A 19,633-nucleotide genomic window follows, 5' to 3' on the forward strand; every position below is an offset into this window, starting at 1 on the left:
AGCTAGTGTGTTTTGATATTAGTGTGTGCGAACAGATAGTGCAGAGTTAACACAGAAGCACTTAGGCCCATATTCTCTAAACAGCACCTTAACTTAGGCACCCTACTGGTGCCTAAGTTAAGTCCAAAACACCTCTTAAAAGAGGACTTAAAAGATAATTCAAACCACCTAAAAAAAATCCACATCAGAATCATGACTGTAGCTGTGGCTAATGCAGGAAGTGGCTTTAGGCTCCGTAAAGCGCCTATGTAGGTGCAATTCACATCAAAGGTAGGCGCCAGAAATGTAAGCCTTGTAAATCCTGGCCTACATTTTCAGCACCTATCTTTGCTGGAGGCTCAATTCTCTAATTGGCACGTTGTGTGATTGACACGTGATCTGGGCCTTGGCGCCTTCTAAATCAAGGCAGTAAGTGCTCCTGTGTTAATTCTTTGCAGATACTGTATGCAATAGGAACATTAGTGCATGATCTGCAACTAACACAACAGAAAAAGCCCTAAAAATTCCCTATTCAATCTGGGTTTAGGGCATATGAATGTCTTGCCTAGTGGAGCCCGGTTAGGGGGCAAGGCATAAGAAAGGGACTAGAGAATGGAATGTGAAAGAACTGGGGAGGGGTTGAGAGGAGGAGAAAGGTAGATGAGGCTGGGTAGGGGATAAGTATAGAGGGTGGAAACAGAAAATTCTTGTGCAATCCCACTCTATTCCTGGACAAGTGGGTTATGCATTCCATGTCACGAGACTGCTTGTAGGAAGTCTGACCTACATAATTTTTTACACCCTCCCCTCTTACCTCAGGACTGCCCTCAGGTATCCAGTTGCTTTCCTGTAAGCGAGACAGTAGGAGCTATTTTTTTCTGCTTGTGTTTAAATAAAGTCAATATTTTTTTTGTGCTTCACACCTTCGTGCTACAGAAGTTCCCAGTGGGGACAGCTCTGGCTGTGAGAGATCGCAGACTTTAAGGAAAAAAATCTGTTTCTAGGGGGTTGGCTGCCTGGCAGTGCACCCTCTGGATAGCCTTCAATTTCAGATCAGGGCCTGGGGACCATTCCCTTGGGAGCTAGCTTACCTCAGGTTCATCCACTAGTGGGTTTGAGCACGGGCTGTGTGGCTCTGTGGAGGTATGTCTGGGATTTGACCAGACTGCATTCCTCCAACAAGTCACGTGTACGGTGTGTTTTGTGGTTGGCGGAGGTCCTCAGCCGTGGGACTCGGGCCAGAGGGGCAGTCAGAAGACCAGCAGTTCAGTTTCAAGGCTTGTTGAGGTAGAGAATCTCCCTGTAAGCTGTTTCAGCTTCCTTTACTGCAGCTTCCAGCACAACATGGCACAGTGAGTACAGGGCTGACAGCCTGTTTCAGCAATTAGGGGGGGGTCTTTAAAGTGAGTTCTTGGCAGTTTTGGGAGTTAACCCTAGTCCCACCACCCCTAAAATCAATGTGCAGTTACCCTTAAATCAATGTGTTTGGGGGATTCCTGTGCTTTCCTGGGCTGTTCTTTTCTGAAAATTACACCCACGGTGGCCATCTTGAATTTTACCGATTTTAATTTAAAGGTTTTTTTGCCTCTACAAACTTTGTTTTTGCAAGAAAACCACTCGGATGGACTCCTCAGGGCAGGATACTTCAGATTCATGCCATTTGTGGTGGATGGCTGTCCGGCGTGTGGCCATGTTCTACGTGATCTGTGGCACGGGACCAGGGGCAAGATCTCATTGTCCCAAGTTCTTTGATAGAGACAGATTTAGGTGACGAAGGAAAGAAGCGAGAGAGAGAGTGTAAAGAAACAGAAAATGGAAATGAGATCCTGGAGAAGGACTTAGGAGAAAACCAGCAGGAGGAAGTGGTAGAGACCACAACCAACTCAACTGGAAAAATAATCGGACAATAAAGGTACAAAAATTTATTTGTGGTTTTTAGATAATTAGTTATATCAGCTTTTAAGTCTAGAAACTGGGTAAAGCAAGGGTCTTCAAGCTACAAGCCCAGCTTCCTTCTAATGTGGAGCCATTCTCACAGTATGAGTTCAACATTTGTGTAGTTCATAACATAAGACTAGACACAAACAAAGTTTGGCTCAGTGCACCACAACTGTTTGAGCTGCTACTACTACTACTAATCACTTATATAATGCTGAAAGGTGTACGCAGCACTATAAATTTTGGCATTTATAGGCGGTCCCTGCTCGGAAGAGCTTACAATCTAACTTGGACAAATAGACATGACATACAGGGTTGGGGATGCAGAACCCAAAGTGAGAGGAGTTAGGAGTCGAAAGCACTCTCGAAGAGGTGGGCTTTTAACTTGGCCTTGAACACTGCCAGAGACGGAGGTATCCCTGAATAAATCATTCCCAAGCATTACTTTATTAATAAAGCTCTAGTGGTTGTTGTGGTGTTTTTTTTTCTCTAAATCCCCTCTTGCCAGAATCTGTTGATGATTCCTGAATAAAATTAACCTGTCCATTAATCATTAACCAAATCAGTAGAAGTGCGGCCTGCAGTGAATTCCAAGAGCATACAGTGTGTCTGTTTGAAGGTCTCCATAATGTCCAGGAATAACTCCTAGCCTGCCTTCTCTTCTTGCCAGAAAAGAAATGTTTACAGAAATATTGCACACTGACTAGCAGCAAAACTAGCCACGGTTTTGCTTCATTTCTTTCCGTGTACCTTTCAAACATTTTTTACTACCTATAAGATTCAGTGACCGGCAGATTGCTACACAAAGCAATGCAGACTCTTAACATTTGTGGCTGGCTCAGTGACAGAGGTTAGGTAAACCTAAAGAATATTAGTTTCAACAGCTGGCTCATAGTCATGGAGTTGCATCATGTCTGCTTTCACCTCTGTGAATTTACATTTCGGGGGTAAAGCATGCAATACACTTCACAATCCAGCTCATCTGAAAAAAATGGAAAGTTAATGAGCCGGCTGGTGGGTTTTGCTCACTGTCTGAAATTGTTCCGTGGTGGTGCGGGGGAGAGTCTGCCGAAGTAAAGCTTTGATTCACAAAAATAGCTGCAGTCTCTCCTGGGACTCATTTAGCACAGGAGGGCAGTGAAAGGATTAACCGAGGTCAAAGAGTACTCTTTGGCTCCCAAACTTTTTCTTTATCCAGGGATTAACCAAAAGAAAGTCTTTTGGGAGAAAGAAAAATAATCACCATGCCCTTTTCTGTTTGTTATGTGGTTATTAAGGGAGAGCTGTGTTTTCTGTAAAAGCTCTTCAAGCAGGGGTCATTCTTACTAAAATGTGAAAGCCTGCTACAAATGAAATATAGTCCTCGGGGACAGCAAGTTGTTGCTTGCAAAGCATTTAGAAATGTTAAATATTTAACCTACTCATTGTATTATTATATCCACTAATAGTTCAATCTTATTTGGGCCCATGGGAAGAATTGTTTTAAGTGGGGACCATATCTATGACTGTATTATAAAATAGCTTCTGGGTTTATTTTGACTGAGGGGGAAAATTTTTGCTTACTGCTACATCCTTGAAAATGCCCAAAGTGGTATACATCTTAAAAATCATATTTAAAATATTTACAGTATAGATTTTAAATGCATCACACTGATCACAGCCTAACTAGACACTGACTACCCCTGGCTGAATATTGATCCACAGAGTTTTGTTTAAACTTTGACTGTCATTGGTTAAAATAGACTCAGATATTCAGTGTATGGCCCTGTCCAGGCATCAGCGCTGAATATTAAGGGCTTGGGCAGTGCCAGGAAGTTATACAGGTACAGCTGATATTCTTTGCGGTACCCACATACTGTAGCTAACCAAACAAAATTAGAACTGCTGTTTAATCACTGGTTACCCTAGGACAAGGAGGTAGCATATTCTCACATGTGGGTGATGTCATCCATGGTGCCCAGAGAGAAAATAGAAGAGACCATCTAAAAGATTACCCCATGAGCAATCAATGTTAACACTATCTGCATCAAAATCTTCAAAACATCAACCTGTTGAGCACTTTTTACAACTTTAAACGCTCTTGTTATTCTAGATGGAAGTACAGTATTTGCCATCCGCTTCTTCTGCCAGGACTCCAACAAGAGGCAGTCTAGGCAACAGAGGCCCCAAAAGACCTGACTTCAGTCTCAGCAGAAAACCCAGCAGTCATTTTGACTTTCTCATAGAGCCTGGCCAGCATCCAACAATCTCAGACTCTCCAACTGAAGGCATCATCTTCATTTCTATCATCTTTGGGCCCATATCACATCAGACACCTGGATCTACAGGTTGTGAGACAAAGTTATGCTCTCCACCTCCAAAAACTACTTCCCAACCATCCTCCAAAAATAGTCTTCTTTCAACTCCCAACAGACCATCCTCCATCAAGAATTCTCAGCTCTCCTCCAACTTGGTGCCATCAAGAGAGCACCTCTGCAAGAGAGGGGTCGAGGGTTCTTTTCCAAATTTTTTCTGATACCGAATAAATCCGAAGATCTTCATCCAATTCTAAATCTCTGCACTCATAACAAATACTTAGTGAAGAAGAAATTCAAAATGGTCTCTTTGGGAACTCTTCTACCCATCCTGGAGAAGAACAATTGGCTTTGCTTTCTAGAGCTCAAACAAGCATATACATATATTCCCATCCTCCCAACACACAGGAAATACCTTTGCCACTTCCAGTACAAAATACTTCGCTTTGGTCTGGCATCGATGCCCAGAGTCTTCATGAAATGCTTAATAGCAGTGGCTACAATCTTTTGCTCTTCCGGTTTCCAGGTATTCCCTTATCTGGACGAATGGTTAATCAAAGCCCTCACCTCTCAACAAGCTCACCATGCCATGGATTTCACAGTACATCCCCTGGAACTTCACGGCTTTGCATTCAATTTTGAGAAGTCTCTTCTACAGCCCACTCAAACTTTAGAGTTCATTGGAGCACTTCTAGACAGGGCTCAAGCGCATGCCTTTCTACCACAAAAGAGACTTACTGTTCTGATCCACATTTATCAGAGGGTTCCATCTCTCCAGCATGTCACTGCAAGCCAAATGATGTGTCTCTTGGGTCATATGGCTTCTACAGTACATGTAACTCCATTGTCCCATCTATTTCTCAGGGAGCCTCAGTAGGCACTATCCACCCAATGGTCTTAAGCCACCAATCAACTATCTCAGTGTCTACGAGTTACCCCAATACTTTGTCAATCCCTTCAGTGATGGTTATCTCCTGCCAATCTCTCCAGGGGCCTTCTCTTTCACACCCCATCACATCAAAAGATGTTAACAACAAATGCTTCCATGCTCAGTGGGGAGCTCACCTCAACAGCCTCTATAACCAACCTGGAATTCTCAAGAGACAGCTCTTCACATCAATCTCCTAGAAATTTGGGCAATACGCAATACTCTATGCACATTCCAAGATCGCCTTCTAAATCAAGTGGTTCTCATCTGTATAGACAACCAAGTAGCCATGTACTATATAAACAAGCAAGGGGAGTACCAGGCCCTGCCGCCTATGCCAGGAGGCAATCCAAATCTGGTTGTGGGTGAAACCACACAACATTTTTCTGAAAGCAGTTTACCTAGCAGGGAAAGAATATCTTGGCAGACAAGCTGAGCAGAATCCTACAACCTCATGAGTGGTCACTCAACTGTGCTATGACAGATATTTAAAGATTAAGGGACCCTCACAATCACAAACTTCCATTCTTCTATTCCAGAATTTACACTCCCAGTCACCTAGTCAGATGCTTTACTTGTGGACTGGCGACACAAGTTTCTATATGCTTTCCTACCAGTACCTCTCATTGGAAAGACTTTATTCAAACTCCATCAAGAGCTAGCCATCACAATTCTTACAGCTTCTTGATGGCCGCAAGAACCATGTTTCCCTCTCCTTCTCCAACTTAGTGTTCAAGAATCCATCAAACATCAAACCTTTCCAACACTGCTGACTCAGAACAAGAGATCTCTTCTGCATCCCAATCTATGCTTGTTGGCTCTCTCCCAATCAGTAAATACATTTGCATTCTCTGTTCCAGTTTCAGCTACCATTTCTCAAGAAAGCCTTTCACTCAATGCTGTTACCACTTTAAGTGGACTTGCTTCACCCTCTGGTCTAATCTTATTCCCTAGATCCAATCATCTGTCCTCTCCCATGGATCTAGGACTGTCTTTTACACCTTTCTAACTCTGGTCTCAAAACTACTTCTATTGGAGTTCATCTCAGTGCTATAACTGCATTTCATGTGCTACTGGATAAGAAACCTTTATCTGTACATTCTTTAGCTTCCAGATTCACGAAGGGTCTTTTTCATACTAAAGCACCAATCAAGACTCCTCCAGTTGCTTGGTACCCTAATGTTATACTTTCCACTCTGATGAAGCCTCCTTTTGAACCACTAGTGTCTTCATCTCTCAAACACCTCACAAGGAAAGTAGTATTCCTAATCTGCATTACATCGGCTTGAAGAGCCGATGAATTGCAACCACTGGTGTCAGATCCACCTTACATAACATTTTTCCATACTCATCCGAAGTTCCTCCCGAAGGTAGTCTTGGAATTTCTTCTAAACCAGTCTATAGTTCTCCTTGTCTTCTTTCCAAAACCACATTCTCACCCTGGTGAAGCAGCACTCCACACAGGTTAGACTCTAAATGTTCTCTTGCTTATTACTTGGATTGAACCAAGCCTCACAGAACTTCTACTCAGTTGTTCCTGTCATGTGATCCAAACAAACTTGGAGCGCCAAACCATCTCCTTATAGCTGGTGGACACTATCTCTTTTTGCTATGCTCGGGCTGGGCTGACGCTGGAAGGTGGAAGGTGGAGTCGCTGCACATAAAGTTCGAGCTATAGCCACTTCAGTAGCTCATCTGCATTTCACTCCCATTGAGGACATCTGTAAAGCAGCCATTCATATCCCACTACTGTTTGGAGAATCTCTCCAGATGGCCTAATCAGTTCGGCCAAGCAGTTCTACAAAATTTATTCTCTACTTAAATGCCAATTTCCCTTCACCCTTATCCTGGAAGCTAGGGAGTCCCACATGTGAGAATAATGATGCCTTCTTGTCCTAGGATAAAGTACAATTATTTACCTGTAACAAGTGTTACCTGAGGACAGCAGGCAGATATTCTCTCAACCCTTTCATCTCCCCTAGTTGGCTTCTCACCTTTTCTTTACTGAACTGATGGTCCTTTGAGTTGACGTCGGACAGGAAGGCACCAGTACATGTGCGTTACAGGCAGCAGATTTGAAAAAGTTTAAAGTGACAATACACTTTTGCACTGTCCGTACTGGGCTCTGTGAATGATGTCGCCCACATGTGAGAATATCTGCCTGCTGTCCTTGGATAACACCTGTTACAGGTAAGTAAGTGTTCCATACAGCAGTGCCCACATAACTTTTGGCTCTGCCTAGATGCAGCCCCTGGGCTGCCCTGGCACTGATTGGGGAATACTGTGATGGTCAGGGTGGTATTCAGTGGCATTGCCTTAGTAAGTGCTGCTAAAAAACCCCTCCTGACCTGCTCAGTAAAATTTAAGTGGGCAGGAGCCTCTTCTGTCTACTTAAGCCATTTTGAATATGGAGCCTTGTGAAATTTAACACAGCATTTCAGCTAAGAGAAGACTTCCATTGTTGCATAGTACAAATGTGTGGCCCTTTGCCATTTTGCTTTTAATTGGGTCAGGCCCCTAATTGGAATGCCAATGTACGTATGTGAGTGCTTCTGGGAGCAGAAAATATATTCTGCTAACATGTTCAGTTGGTAAAATTGGGCTGTGCTCTGAAATGTCTATGCCACTAACCAAAGCCCTCTGTTTCCTAGGATGGATTCTGTGACAAGGGCTAGAAAATTTCATTTGTATAATTTTTATTTTTTTTATAGTAATGGTTCTGCACATAATTACACAAAGGTCATAGATTGTTTAATATTTTTCCCCCTAAAAGCCAGCTTTTAAAGACAATCTTTCTGTGCTTTCCCTCAAGTACCAAGAATGCTTGCATTGCCAGTGCTTCCAGATTTATTGATCTTGCAATTCAGAAGAGAAGGAGACAGGGAGCGCCAGCCTACGAATTTTAAAAATGTCCACAGTGCCTGCATTGAAGATGTAGAGCAATTTGTGGCAAAGAGATGGAGCCTGGAGAGCCAAGGGCCTGCAGCAAGCACTGGGAGCAGGAAAGAGAAGACTAGGCCATCTTTAGAGTCCAACTCTTACAAAGGCTACCCTGGAAACATTTAGGAGACAATGCTATTAATTTGTGCCCCTTACAAAGAGGACCGCCTAAACAAGGGGATTTCATGGCTACTCAGGTTTTCAGGATGTCTACAATGAATAGACGTGTTCAGTAAATGCTGCATATGCACATGGATTTCATGTATACTCATTGTTGATATCCTAAAAACCTGAATAGTGTCCCCAGGACAGACCTATGAAACTCTGAATTAGGAATACATGGCAGGAAAGTGCTGGTGTGTGACTAGTGATCTTCTCCATGACTTCTGTGCTTGCCAGTTATATGGAGTTGTTTGAGCCACATGCTGATGGAACATTTCAGCATAACCAATGTTGAAATATAACTTCAAAAGTGCCAGTAAAAGCCAAGTTTCTCTAGGCTTTATGAATCAGTCAAACTCCTCTTTCTATTTCTCTCCTTGTAGTTCCACTAGAAGAAAATATGTGTCCTAAGCACAAGTTCACCGAAGTATACGTGTATTGTCCTGTAGCAGGATTCTTATTATTATAAGAATTTTTCAGAGGAAAAAGATTCTCCCTCAAGTATTTGAGAAAAAACTTTTTTTCTCAGTTGTAGTGACTGGAGTTCATTCCTTAGCTGAGTCCAGGGCAAATTGCTCAGTAGGCGTATTGAATTTGTAACAAGTCTTGCTTTGTTGAGGTGCAAGTGCAGATGGTATTTTTGTAATGCTTTTGGGGATTAGCTGTTCTCAAAATTGGCAGAAACATAAGTGTTGGTATTAAAAAAAAGTTATCGTGAAGTGACTGCTTGTAATTGTTTTGCTACTTCTGGCATTGCCAAGCACTCCCAGGATTCTTGTTTGGAGACTGGGGTCTCACTGATGAATGCTGCTCCACAGAATTTATGAATGCTGAACAGACATGCAGCTTGGTGGATGTTTAGAAACATAGAAACATAGAAATTGACGGCAGATAAGGGCCACGGCCCATCCAGTCTGCCCACCCTAATGACCCTCCCCTACCTTTACCTTGTGAATAGATCCCACGTGTCGATCCCATTTGGCCTTAAAATCAGGCACGCAGCTGGCCTCAATCACCTGAAGTGGAAGACTATTCCAGCGATCAACCACCCTTTCAGTAAAAAAGAACTTCCTGGTGTCACCTCGCAGTTTCCCGCCTCTGATTTTCCACGGATGACCTCTTGTTGCCGTGGGACCCCTGAAAAAGAAGATATCTTCCTCTGTCTTGACTCTGCCTGTGAGATATTTGAACGTCTCGATCATGTCTCCCCTCTCTCTGCGCTCCTCGAGTGAGTATAGCTGCAATTTTTCCAGCCGTTCCTCGTACGGGAGATCCTTGAGTCCCGAGACCATCCGAGTGGCCATTCTCTGGACCGACTCCATCCTCAGCACGTCCTTGCGATAATGCGGCCTCCAAAATTGCACACAGTACTCCAGGTGGGGCCTCACCATGGATCTATACAATGGCATAATGACCTCCGGCTTACGGCTGACGAAACCCCTGCGTATGCAGCCCATGATTTGTCTTGCCTTAGATGAAGCCTTCTCCACTTGATTGGCAGCTTTCATGTCCTCACTGACGATCACCCCTAAGTCTCGCTCTGCTACTGTTCTTGTTAGGATCTCACCATTAAGGGTATAAGTCCTGCATGGATTTTGGCTACCCAAGTGCATAACTTTGCATTTTTTGGCATTGAAACTGAGTTGCCAGGTCCTAGACCAGCGCTCCAGTAGGAGTAGATCGTGCATCATGTCGGGCATTGAGTTTTTGTCCGTTGTGCTTTTGCCCACTACATTGCTTAGCTTGGCGTCATCGGCGAATAATGTTATTTTACCTCGGAGCCCTTCTGTCAAGTCACTTATGAAGATATTGAACAGGATCGGGCCCAAGACCGAGCCTTGGGGCACTCCACTGATCACCTCTGTCATTTCAGAGGGGGTGCCGTTTACCATAACCCTTTGAAGCCTACCTCCAAGCCAGTTCCCAACCCATTTTGTCAATGTCTCGCCCAATCCTATAGAACTCATTTTACTTAGCAACCTGCGGTGTGGTACACTGTCGAATGCTTTGCTAAAGTCCAGGTACACGATGTCCAAGGACTCCCCAACATCTAGCTTCCTCGTCACCCAGTCAAAGAAGCTGATCAGGTTGGATTGGCAGGATCTCCCCTTAGTAAATCCATGTTGACGGGGATCCTGCAGGTTCTCCTCATCAAGGATTGTGTCTAATTGGTGTTTGATTAAGGTTTCCATTAGTTTGCTCAATACTGATGTGAGACTCACCGGTCTATAGTTTGCTGCCTCAATTTTTGAGCCTTTCTTGTGAAGTGGAATGACGTTAGCCGTCCTCCAGTCCAATGGGACGCTGCCTGTACTATGTTTATGCCTGCTATGCAGTCTTGAAGATGAAAATGTATGTTTTTAAATTTACTCTAGCAGTGGTTCCTGTGCAAATAAAAGATCATTTTATACAATGTACATTTGAAATACAGTTTATTTAATTTATATAGGTGATTTGATATACTGCTATTCTAGAGAACATCATATCAGTTATCAAAGACAAAATACTATTCCAGAGGACTATTAGGCCAGGCTGGGATGAAATAGTGCAAAATAAAAAAAATCTGGTTTTCAGAACAATACAGGGACATGAGGAAAATGGACCCCCCCCCCAAAAAAAAAACCCTCAAAAAACAAACAAACCTTAATTGTTGGTGTAATCTGGAAAAGCACTGTGAAAGAAATTTCAGTGCGAATATCAAGTAGCAACTGATTCCACAAAGGGTGTGTGTGGGAACTACACAACTAAATGCTGAGGGAGAGGGCGGGAGGAGTTGATGATCTGTAGAAGGTTGCCAGCTGCATTGCTTTGGTATTGGAGTTCTCTTCTGTCTTTGGTGACTGGCAAGTGGCTGTGTCGTTTCCAAGAAGATGACTGCTTTTGTTTTCTATAAACAGGCCTAAACTGCGCTGACCTCTAATATTCTTCCTCTCTTTGGGCATGTGGGGAAGAGCCTGCAAGCATTCAGGTTAAGCACGTCTGGTTAATTAATGACTCCCTGTACTAAGTAGATGAAGCAGGCTTAGTCTTCTCCTTCAGCAGGTGTGGGATATTCACACATTAACAGAAATAACTAGAATTCTTTTGTAAGTCTGAGGTTGTCTTTTGGAGGGAGGAAATTCCAAAAACTCCATTTCAAAGAGAGTATTGATATTGGGCAGAACTTGCTTTTTTCCCAGATGAGTGAATTTTGTAAATGGCGTCAAGTATGTGACATTGGGGGGTCTGTGTGTTTTGTAGCCTGCACGGGCACATCTAGCTTTCTCTGAAGGTCTGTTTTCAGGGCAGGGGTTTGGAAGTACTATACAGCAGTTAGTAATTTATGGAACGTTCTGTACTTTATTGAAAGAATGTTTTGCACTAATTCTATACATGCTGCCTCAGCAGTGGTAGCTATAGTATTATGTCCTAAGTTCAAGACAGTCGCTGAAGAAACCAGTGTCTAGGGCCAGGGTTGCATTTCTCGCTTCTTGCCCTTTTGGCTTGGGCATGTTGAGAATTGCAGACTGACTTAGACAATGTGTCACGCCTACCATGTCATACAACTTCCGCTTGCGTTTATGCTGAGCCCATTTCAATACAGCTCTTAGTTGAATTGCTATATAATAATATTTGGTACCCCCTTCCCCCCAACTCCCTTCCTGCCAACTAACAAACTTTGGATGTATGTTTCTTGAGCAGATTTACAGCACTTAAATGTAACTGTTTACCATCCTTCCATAGAGTATGGGCTTGTTTTGATGAGTCTTTAAATGTTTTAGAGTTGAGGTAGACATCAAGTTAAATGTTGCTGTCAACATGATTTATTGTAGCTACTCATCTAGCCTTATGGAAGGGGAAGACAGGAAGAGGGGAGGGAAGGGGGTTTGGGTGTTGAGGTTGTTATCAAATTGTGTTTGAACACTTTGGTGTGATTTTGTAAAACAAAAACAAATGTTTTCAATTAATATAAAGAAACAAACCCCATGTTTAAAAATAATAGACCACTTCTTGGCCTCTTCTATGGAAAGAAACTTTTACACTGCTATTGTTGATGGCCTCTGCGTTCAGATACAACAGCCTAAGTCTTATGTTAGAATCTCACTTTTTTTTGGCTTGAGCTGGTTACTCCATCTCTTTTTATCTTTTTGTGTTGCACACCAGGATCCGAATAACAGTTCGAGGTATCTTTAGGGAGGCTGCTGAATTTTGAATGTCAGCAGAGCTGACAGCATGACAGGGCGATTAGCTGACCTGCTTGTATCTACTTACGAGATATCTAATAAAGGGATCTGCAAAGCCATAATTATCAAACCACTTTCTCTGAGAGAAGAATCCTAATCCTACTGCTATTATGTTGTGTTTATGCTCTGGAGGTTATCGTAGGGCAGCTCCTTCCTAGTATTGCCTGAGTTTGCCCTCTCTGTTCTTTAATGTGATAGGGGAGTTTTAGAGGTGATAGGAGTATGATAAAGTAGGAGACATTTGAAAGTTCACAGCATTAAACTCGTACAAGCAAGCAGCAGAGGATGTGAAAGGTCTGCGGGGACTACATGGATTGATGATAATGTTTCACTAAATTTTGATGTCCTCTTTGCTCAATATGTAGTTATTATACTATTTGTAATTGTGTTTCAGGTTTTTTGGTGTTAAAATAGTTTCGCAATGAAATATATTTTAGCCATTAGAATATTCACTCTCAAAACATAAATTAGTTTTATAATAAACCTTGTATCAGAGTGGAGATGCCAACAGAGCTTTGAGCTTCTCTCCAAGACTTTGGCCGAGAATCCTAGGATATCGCTGTTGAGGAATCTTATCCCACTCTTCTTTGTGGAGCTGCTTAATTTCAGACAAACAATCAGGGAAACAGGTCTCTAGAGCAGACTACCAAATCAAAAGCCGTCAAAACGGCAGTCAGGGAGGCTAAGTTTCACATGGAGGAGTCTCTGGCAAAAAACATCAAGAAGGGAGATAAATCCTTCTTTAGGTATATCAGTGACAGAAGTAAAAACTCAGGCGGGATTGTACGTCTTAGGAAACCAGATGGAGACTATGTGGAAAAGGATTCGGAAAAAGCCCAACTATTAAATGAATACTTCAGCTCAGTCTTCACCCGAGAAGCGCCGGGACTTGGCCCTCAGCTACAGACAAGGGTTGACTCAGTTGACCCGTTCAGTAACTTCGAGTTTACGCCCAGCAGTGTCTACAGTGAGCTATCAAGGCTCAAGGTTAACAAGGCAATGGGGCCTGACAACCTACACCCCAGGGTGCTAAGGGAGCTGTGTGATGTCCTGGCGGAGCCACTGTCCAAGCTCTTCAACCTCTCCCTTAGGAAAGGCAGCGTCCCGTCGGACTGGAGGATGGCTAACGTCATTCCACTCCACAAGAAAGGCTCTAAGATGGAGACAGCAAACTACAGACCAGTGAGTCTAACATCGATAGTGAGCAAACTAATGGAAACTCTAATAAAACACCAATTGGATAAGATCCTGGATGAGGAGAATCTACGGGATCCCCGTCAACATGGATTTACAAAAGGGAGATCGTGCCAATCCAACCTGATCAGCTTCTTTGACTGGGTGACGGGGAAGCTAGATATTGGGGAGTCCCTGGACATCGTGTACCTGGACTTTAGCAAAGCATTCGATAGCGTACCACACCGCAGGTTGCTGAGCAAGATGAGTTCTATAGGATTAGGTGACACATTGACGAAATGGGTTGGGAACTGGCTTGGAGGTAGGCTTCAAAGGGTGGTGGTGAACGGCACACCCTATGAAATGACGGAGGTGATCAGTGGAGTGCCACAGGGCTCGGTCTTGGGCCCAATTCTATTCAACATCTTTATAAGGGACTTGGCAGAAGGGCTTCGGGGTAAAATAACATTATTCGCCGATGACGCCAAACTCAGTAATGTAGTGGGCAAATGCACAATAGATGATGTTTCAATGCCCGACAACATGATGCACGACCTACTCCTACTGGAGCGCTGGTCTAGGTCCTGGCAACTCAGCTTCAATGCCAAAAAATGCAAAGTTATGCACCTGGGCAACCAAAATCCACGCAAGACTTACACCCTAAATGGAGAGATCCTAACAAGAACTGAAGCAGAACGTGACCTAGGGGTGATCGTCAGTGAGGACATGAAGGCTGCCAATCAAGTGGAGCAAGCTTCATCCAAAGCAAGACAAGTCATAGGTTGCATACGCAGGGGTTTCGTCAGCCGAAAGCCAGAAGTCATTATGCCACTGTATAGATCCATGGTGAGGCCCCATCTGGAATACTGTGTGCAATTCTGGAGGCCGCATTATCGCAAGGATGTGCTGAGACTGGATTCGGTTCAGAGAATGGCCACCCGGATGGTCTCAGGACTCAAGGATCTCCCATACGAGGAACGGCTAAACAAATTGCAGCTATACTCACTCGAGGAGCGCAGAGAGAGGGGGGACATGATCGAGACGTTCAAGTATCTCTCGGGCCGCATAGAGACGGAGGAAGATATCTTCCTTTTCAAGGGTCCCACGACAATAAGAGGGCATCCGTGGAAAATTAGGGGAGGGAAACTACGAGCTGACACCAGGAAATTCTTTTTCACAGAAAGGGTGGTTGATCGCTGGAATAGTCTTTCACTGCATGTGATCGAGGCCAGCAGCGTGCCTGATTTTAAGGCCAAATGGGATCGTCACATGGGATCTATTCACAGGGCGAAGGTAGGGGAGGGATCTATTCATAGGGCGAAGGTAGGGGAGGGACATTAAGGTGGGCAGACTAGATGGGCCTTGGCCCTTATCTGCCGTCTATTTCTATGTTTCTATGTTTGTAGGCTTTCGTACATGAACTGCTTGTTTTCAGGTCCTGTCACTAGGCCAATCGAAAGCTTTGTTTCTCCTCGGCCATTCAGATTTGTGAGCTTAAAGGAAATCTAAGACATTACAGAGAAGAGGTTGTTATTAAATTTGTTTGCTTAACTAAAAAAGGGTAAGGATGTATAGTAGAGAATGACACAGGGACGTCTGGTTAATTAATGACTCCCTGTACTAAGTAGATGAAGCAGGCTTATTCTTCTCCTTCAGCAGGTGTGGGATATTCACACATTAACAGAAATAACTAGAATTCTTTTGTAAGTCTGAGGTTGTCTTTTGGAGGGAGGAAATTCCAAAAACTCCATTTCAAAGAGAGTATTGATATTGGACAGAACTTGCTTTTTTCCCAGATGAGTGAATTTTGTAAATGGCGTCAGGTATGTGACATTGGGGGTCTGTGTGTTTTGTAGCCTGCACGGGCACATCTAGCTTTCTCTGAAGGTCTGTTTTCAGAGCAGGGGTTTGGAGGTTGGGGTTTGGAGGCTATACAACAGTTTGTAATTTATGGAACGTTCTGTACTTTATTGAAAGAATGTTTTGCACTAATTCTATACATGCTGCTTCAGCAGTGGTAGCTATAGTATTATGTCCTAAGTTCAAGACAGTCGCTGAAGAAACCAGTGTCTAGGGCCAGGGTTGCATTTCTCGCTTCTTGCCCTTTTGGCTTAGGCATGTTGAGAATTGTAGACTGACTTAGACAATGTGTCACACCTACCATGTCATACAACTTGCAGCTCTAGGCAACTATCTTACTTGCGGTAAGCTGCAGTAAATCCATGGGGAAATTTGTGGGAACAGGGGAAGAACCAGCAAGATTTCCGTGAGTTCGGGAGCATTGCTTTTTACTGCCCCACGGGAGCAGTGAAAAGCCTTGCTCCCTCAGTACAAAAGATGCGATTGTCTCCCTCCCCTCCTGCCCTGTGCTACCTTTCAGGAGCTTCAGTGATGGAAGAAAAAGCTTCACAGGCCTACTCCAAAAAGAGGGGGGATGGTGAGCATGGATGGGAGCATAGGAACAAAGACACAAAGGGGGATGGTGCATGGGGATGGTATATGGACACAGAGGGGCAATGTTCTCTTAGGCTTCCACGGCTGGTGTCATGATTGTAGCAGGTTTCCTGGTCTTGCCGTGTCTGTGTAGAAAGAACCAACATTTCAGCTATCATGCTGTGGCTTTCCTGTGAGGGGAGGAGGGACTAGTCAACTGTCTCCTCTATGTTGTTTTATCTGCTACAGTAGTCTGTAAAGAAGATGGTCTTTATCCCTTTCCTGAACTTTCTGGTATCTTTTTCTAGTTTTAGTTCCTTCGGAAGGGCATTCCACCATCTTGGAGCCATCACTGAGAACATTCTTTTCCCTCTGAAGGAAGGAATTTCCAGCAGGTGATTTTGGCTCAAGCATAGTGCACATGTTGTTGTGTGCTGATGTAGTCTGGCCGCTAGATATTGTGGTTCAGAGAAATGAATGATTTTGTCCATCAGCAGTAGGATATTGAATTTCACCCTGCTTTCAATCAGGAGCCAGTGTAGTTCTTTCCGTAGCGGGGTGTTACTTATCTGCCTCGATTTTCCCAGCAGAAATCTTGCTGCTGAGTTTTGTACCATTTGAATCTGTTTAGTCATGTATTTTAGAATGCCCAGTAGGATTGCGTTGCAGTAGTTGAAGCTTGACAGTACCAGGGTTATTATTACATTGGACATTGCTTGACAGGTGAGTAGAGTTTGAGTCCTCTGACTACTTTGCCATATTCGTTTTTCACAATGCATTTGATCTGTGTTGTTATGTTTAGGTTTGGGTTCAACCATACTCCTAGGTTTCTCACCCCATCCGCAGAAGATTTCATGGTGCTATTAAATGTTAGTTGGTATCTTGGGCTATTTCCTCCCCATTTGTTAATGAGCAATAGTTCCATTTTCTCCTTGTTGGCTACTAGTCCACTTGTTTGGCGCCATCCAAAGATTTTTCCCAAGGCATGTTTTGATCTTTTTGTTTAGTTTTCACATTTTGCTTCTTTAGTGGAATGATCAGTTGGATGTCGTCCGTGTAGATGTAGCATTCCCCAGCGGTTGGATGAAGATGTTGAAGAGCATGGGTGACATGGTTGATCCTTGTGGTACCCCTAGGTCTGTTTCTTTCCAGCTGCTTGTATTCTCCTGCCATTCTCCCCTCTTTAGTCTTTTTGTAAGAAAGGATTCTATCCAAGCCATGCATCTTGATTTTAGTAGTGTGTGTTAGACAAGGTCAAAGGCTGCTGAGAGGTCCAGGAATCCCAGTAGCACGTCCTCTCCTTTAGCATGGTGTTTGAGAACCGAGTCCTGCATTGCTACTAGCAAGGTTCCTGTGTTCAGATGTCTTCTGAACCCTGATTGGGCTTGATTAAGTTTTGACCTGTTTTCTAGGAAATCTGATATTTGATGGCAGACTAGTTTGTCTGTTAGTTTAGAGATACACGTTTAATTGGCTACCAGTCTATAGTTGGAGAGGTCATCTTGGTCTTTTTGTTTATTTTTCATAACGGGTTTGGTGACTGACAGTTTCCATTTAAGTGGGACTTGTCCCGACCATAGTGATTTGTTGATGATGTCTGTGAGGTAGAAGAGTCCTGGGGCTTCGAGTTCTCTTATCGGGTGTATAGGGCATGTGTCAAGGGATTCCGGAAGACTGGAAAGTGGTGAATGTCATGCCGATCTTCAAGAGAGGTTCGAGGGGAGACCCAGGAAACTAATAATAGCTTTATTTATATCCCGTCGTACCTTTTCAGACCGGTGAGTCTGACCTCGGTACCAGGAAAAATGGTAGAGGCGCTGATAAAGGACCGCATCATTGATCACCTTGACGGACACAATCTGATGAGGACCAGCCAGCGTGGCTTCAGCAAAGGAACATCTTGCTTGATGAACTTACTGCACTTCTTCAAGGGTGTAAACAGGCAGATACACATTGTATATCTTGATTTTCAGAAGGCGTTCGACAAGGTCCTGCATGAACGACTACTTCGAAAAATTGTGAGCCATGGAATCGAGGGTGAAATACGTGGATTAAAAACTGGTTGGCGGATAGGAAACAAAGAGTGGGGGTAAATGGACAATACTCGGACTGGAAAAGCGTCACGAGTGGAGTACCACAGGGTTCGGTGCTTAGACCCGTGCTCTTCAACATATTTATAAACGACCTGGAAATTGGTACGACGAGCGAGGTGATTAAATTTATTATTCAGAGTAGTGAAGACACAGAAGGATTGCGAAGACCTGCAACGTGACACAAACACACTTGAGAAATGGGCCATGACATGGCAAATGAGGTTTAACGTGGATAAGTATAAGGTAATGCATGTTGGTAACAAAAATCTTATACAAGAATACAGGATGTCTGGTGCAGTACTCGGAGAGACCCCCCAGGAAAGAGACTAGGGAGTACTGGTAGACAAGTCAGTGAAGCCATCTGTGCAATATGCGGCGGTGACGAAAAGGACGAACAGAATGCTAGGAATGATTAAGAAGTGGAATCACAAACAGATTGGAAAAGGTTATCATGCCGCTGTACCGGGCCATGGTACGCCCCCACCTGGAATACTGCATCCAGCACTGGTCGCCGTACATGAGGAAGGACATAGTACTACTTGAAAGGGTCCAGAGAAGATCGCCTAATATGATTAAGGAGCTGGAGGAGTTGCCATACAGTGAGAGATTAGAGAAACTGGGCCTCTTCTCCCTTGAAAAGAGGAGACTGAGACATTCAAGATAATGAACGGAATAGACTTAGTAGATAAAGACAGGTTGTTCACCCCCTCTCCAAGGTAGAGAGAACGAGAGGGCATTCTCTAAAGTTAAAAGAGGATAAATTTTTGTACAAACGTAAGGAAGTTCTTCTTCACCCAGAGAGTGGTAGAAATCTGGAACGCTCTTCTGGAGGCTGTTATAGGGGAAACCACCCTCCAGGGATTCAAGACAAAGTTAGACAAATTCCTGCTGAATCAGAACATACGCAGGTAAGGCTAGACTCGGTTAGGGCACTGGTCTTTGACCTAAGGGCCACCGCGTGAGCGGACTGCTGGGCACGATGGACAACTGATCTGACCCAGCAGTGGCAATTCTTTTGTTCTCTATTCTTCTTAGTAGTTTCATCACCTCGAACTCAGTGATTAGTTCAAATTCTTCCATTATGTCTTCTGTTTCCATTGTACATTTAACCATTGGTATGTAGTTATTTAGGCTGTTGCCTTTTTGTAGCTTCCTTATTTTCTGTGAAAAAGTTGCTGAAATCTTTGCTGGTTAGGGAGCATTTAGTGGTTATTTCTTTCTGTTCCTTTCCCAATAAATCATATATGACCTGGAATAGGATTTTAGTGAAGTTTCTGGCTTTAAGGACCTTTTTTGAGAGAAAATCTTTCCTTTCTTCTTATTTTTTTTATGTATGTTGTGTTGATTCTAGTCCAGCTTTTCTTAGCTTCCTTATCTTCGTCTGATCTCCTCCATTTTCTTTCGAGCTTTCTTTTCTCTTCAGTCTCATGATTTCTTCTGATGGGGTGAACCCTTCCTTTCTTTTGTTTA

At 43.6% G+C, this 19,633-nt stretch overlaps 1 protein-coding gene across 2 annotated transcripts in view; it reads left to right on the forward strand.

The window, feature by feature from the left end:
* Positions 1-19,633, forward strand: part of SYDE2 (synapse defective Rho GTPase homolog 2) — a 110,621-nt gene that overhangs the window by 75,156 nt on the left and 15,832 nt on the right. Inside the window, exon 6 of one of the 2 annotated variants that reach the window (XM_033916983.1) lies at positions 4,010-5,329. The exons of the other annotated variant lie outside the window; for it this stretch is intronic. Within the exon in view, the coding sequence (XP_033772874.1) occupies positions 4,010-4,095 (86 nt within the window). The 3' untranslated portion in view covers positions 4,096-5,329. Of the gene's footprint in view, positions 1-4,009; positions 5,330-19,633 lie in introns of those variants that run through there. 2 annotated transcript variants of the gene reach the window in all.

Source organism: Geotrypetes seraphini, chromosome 12 (assembly GCF_902459505.1).
Source record: "Geotrypetes seraphini chromosome 12, aGeoSer1.1, whole genome shotgun sequence".
NCBI lineage: Eukaryota > Metazoa > Chordata > Amphibia > Gymnophiona > Dermophiidae > Geotrypetes > Geotrypetes seraphini.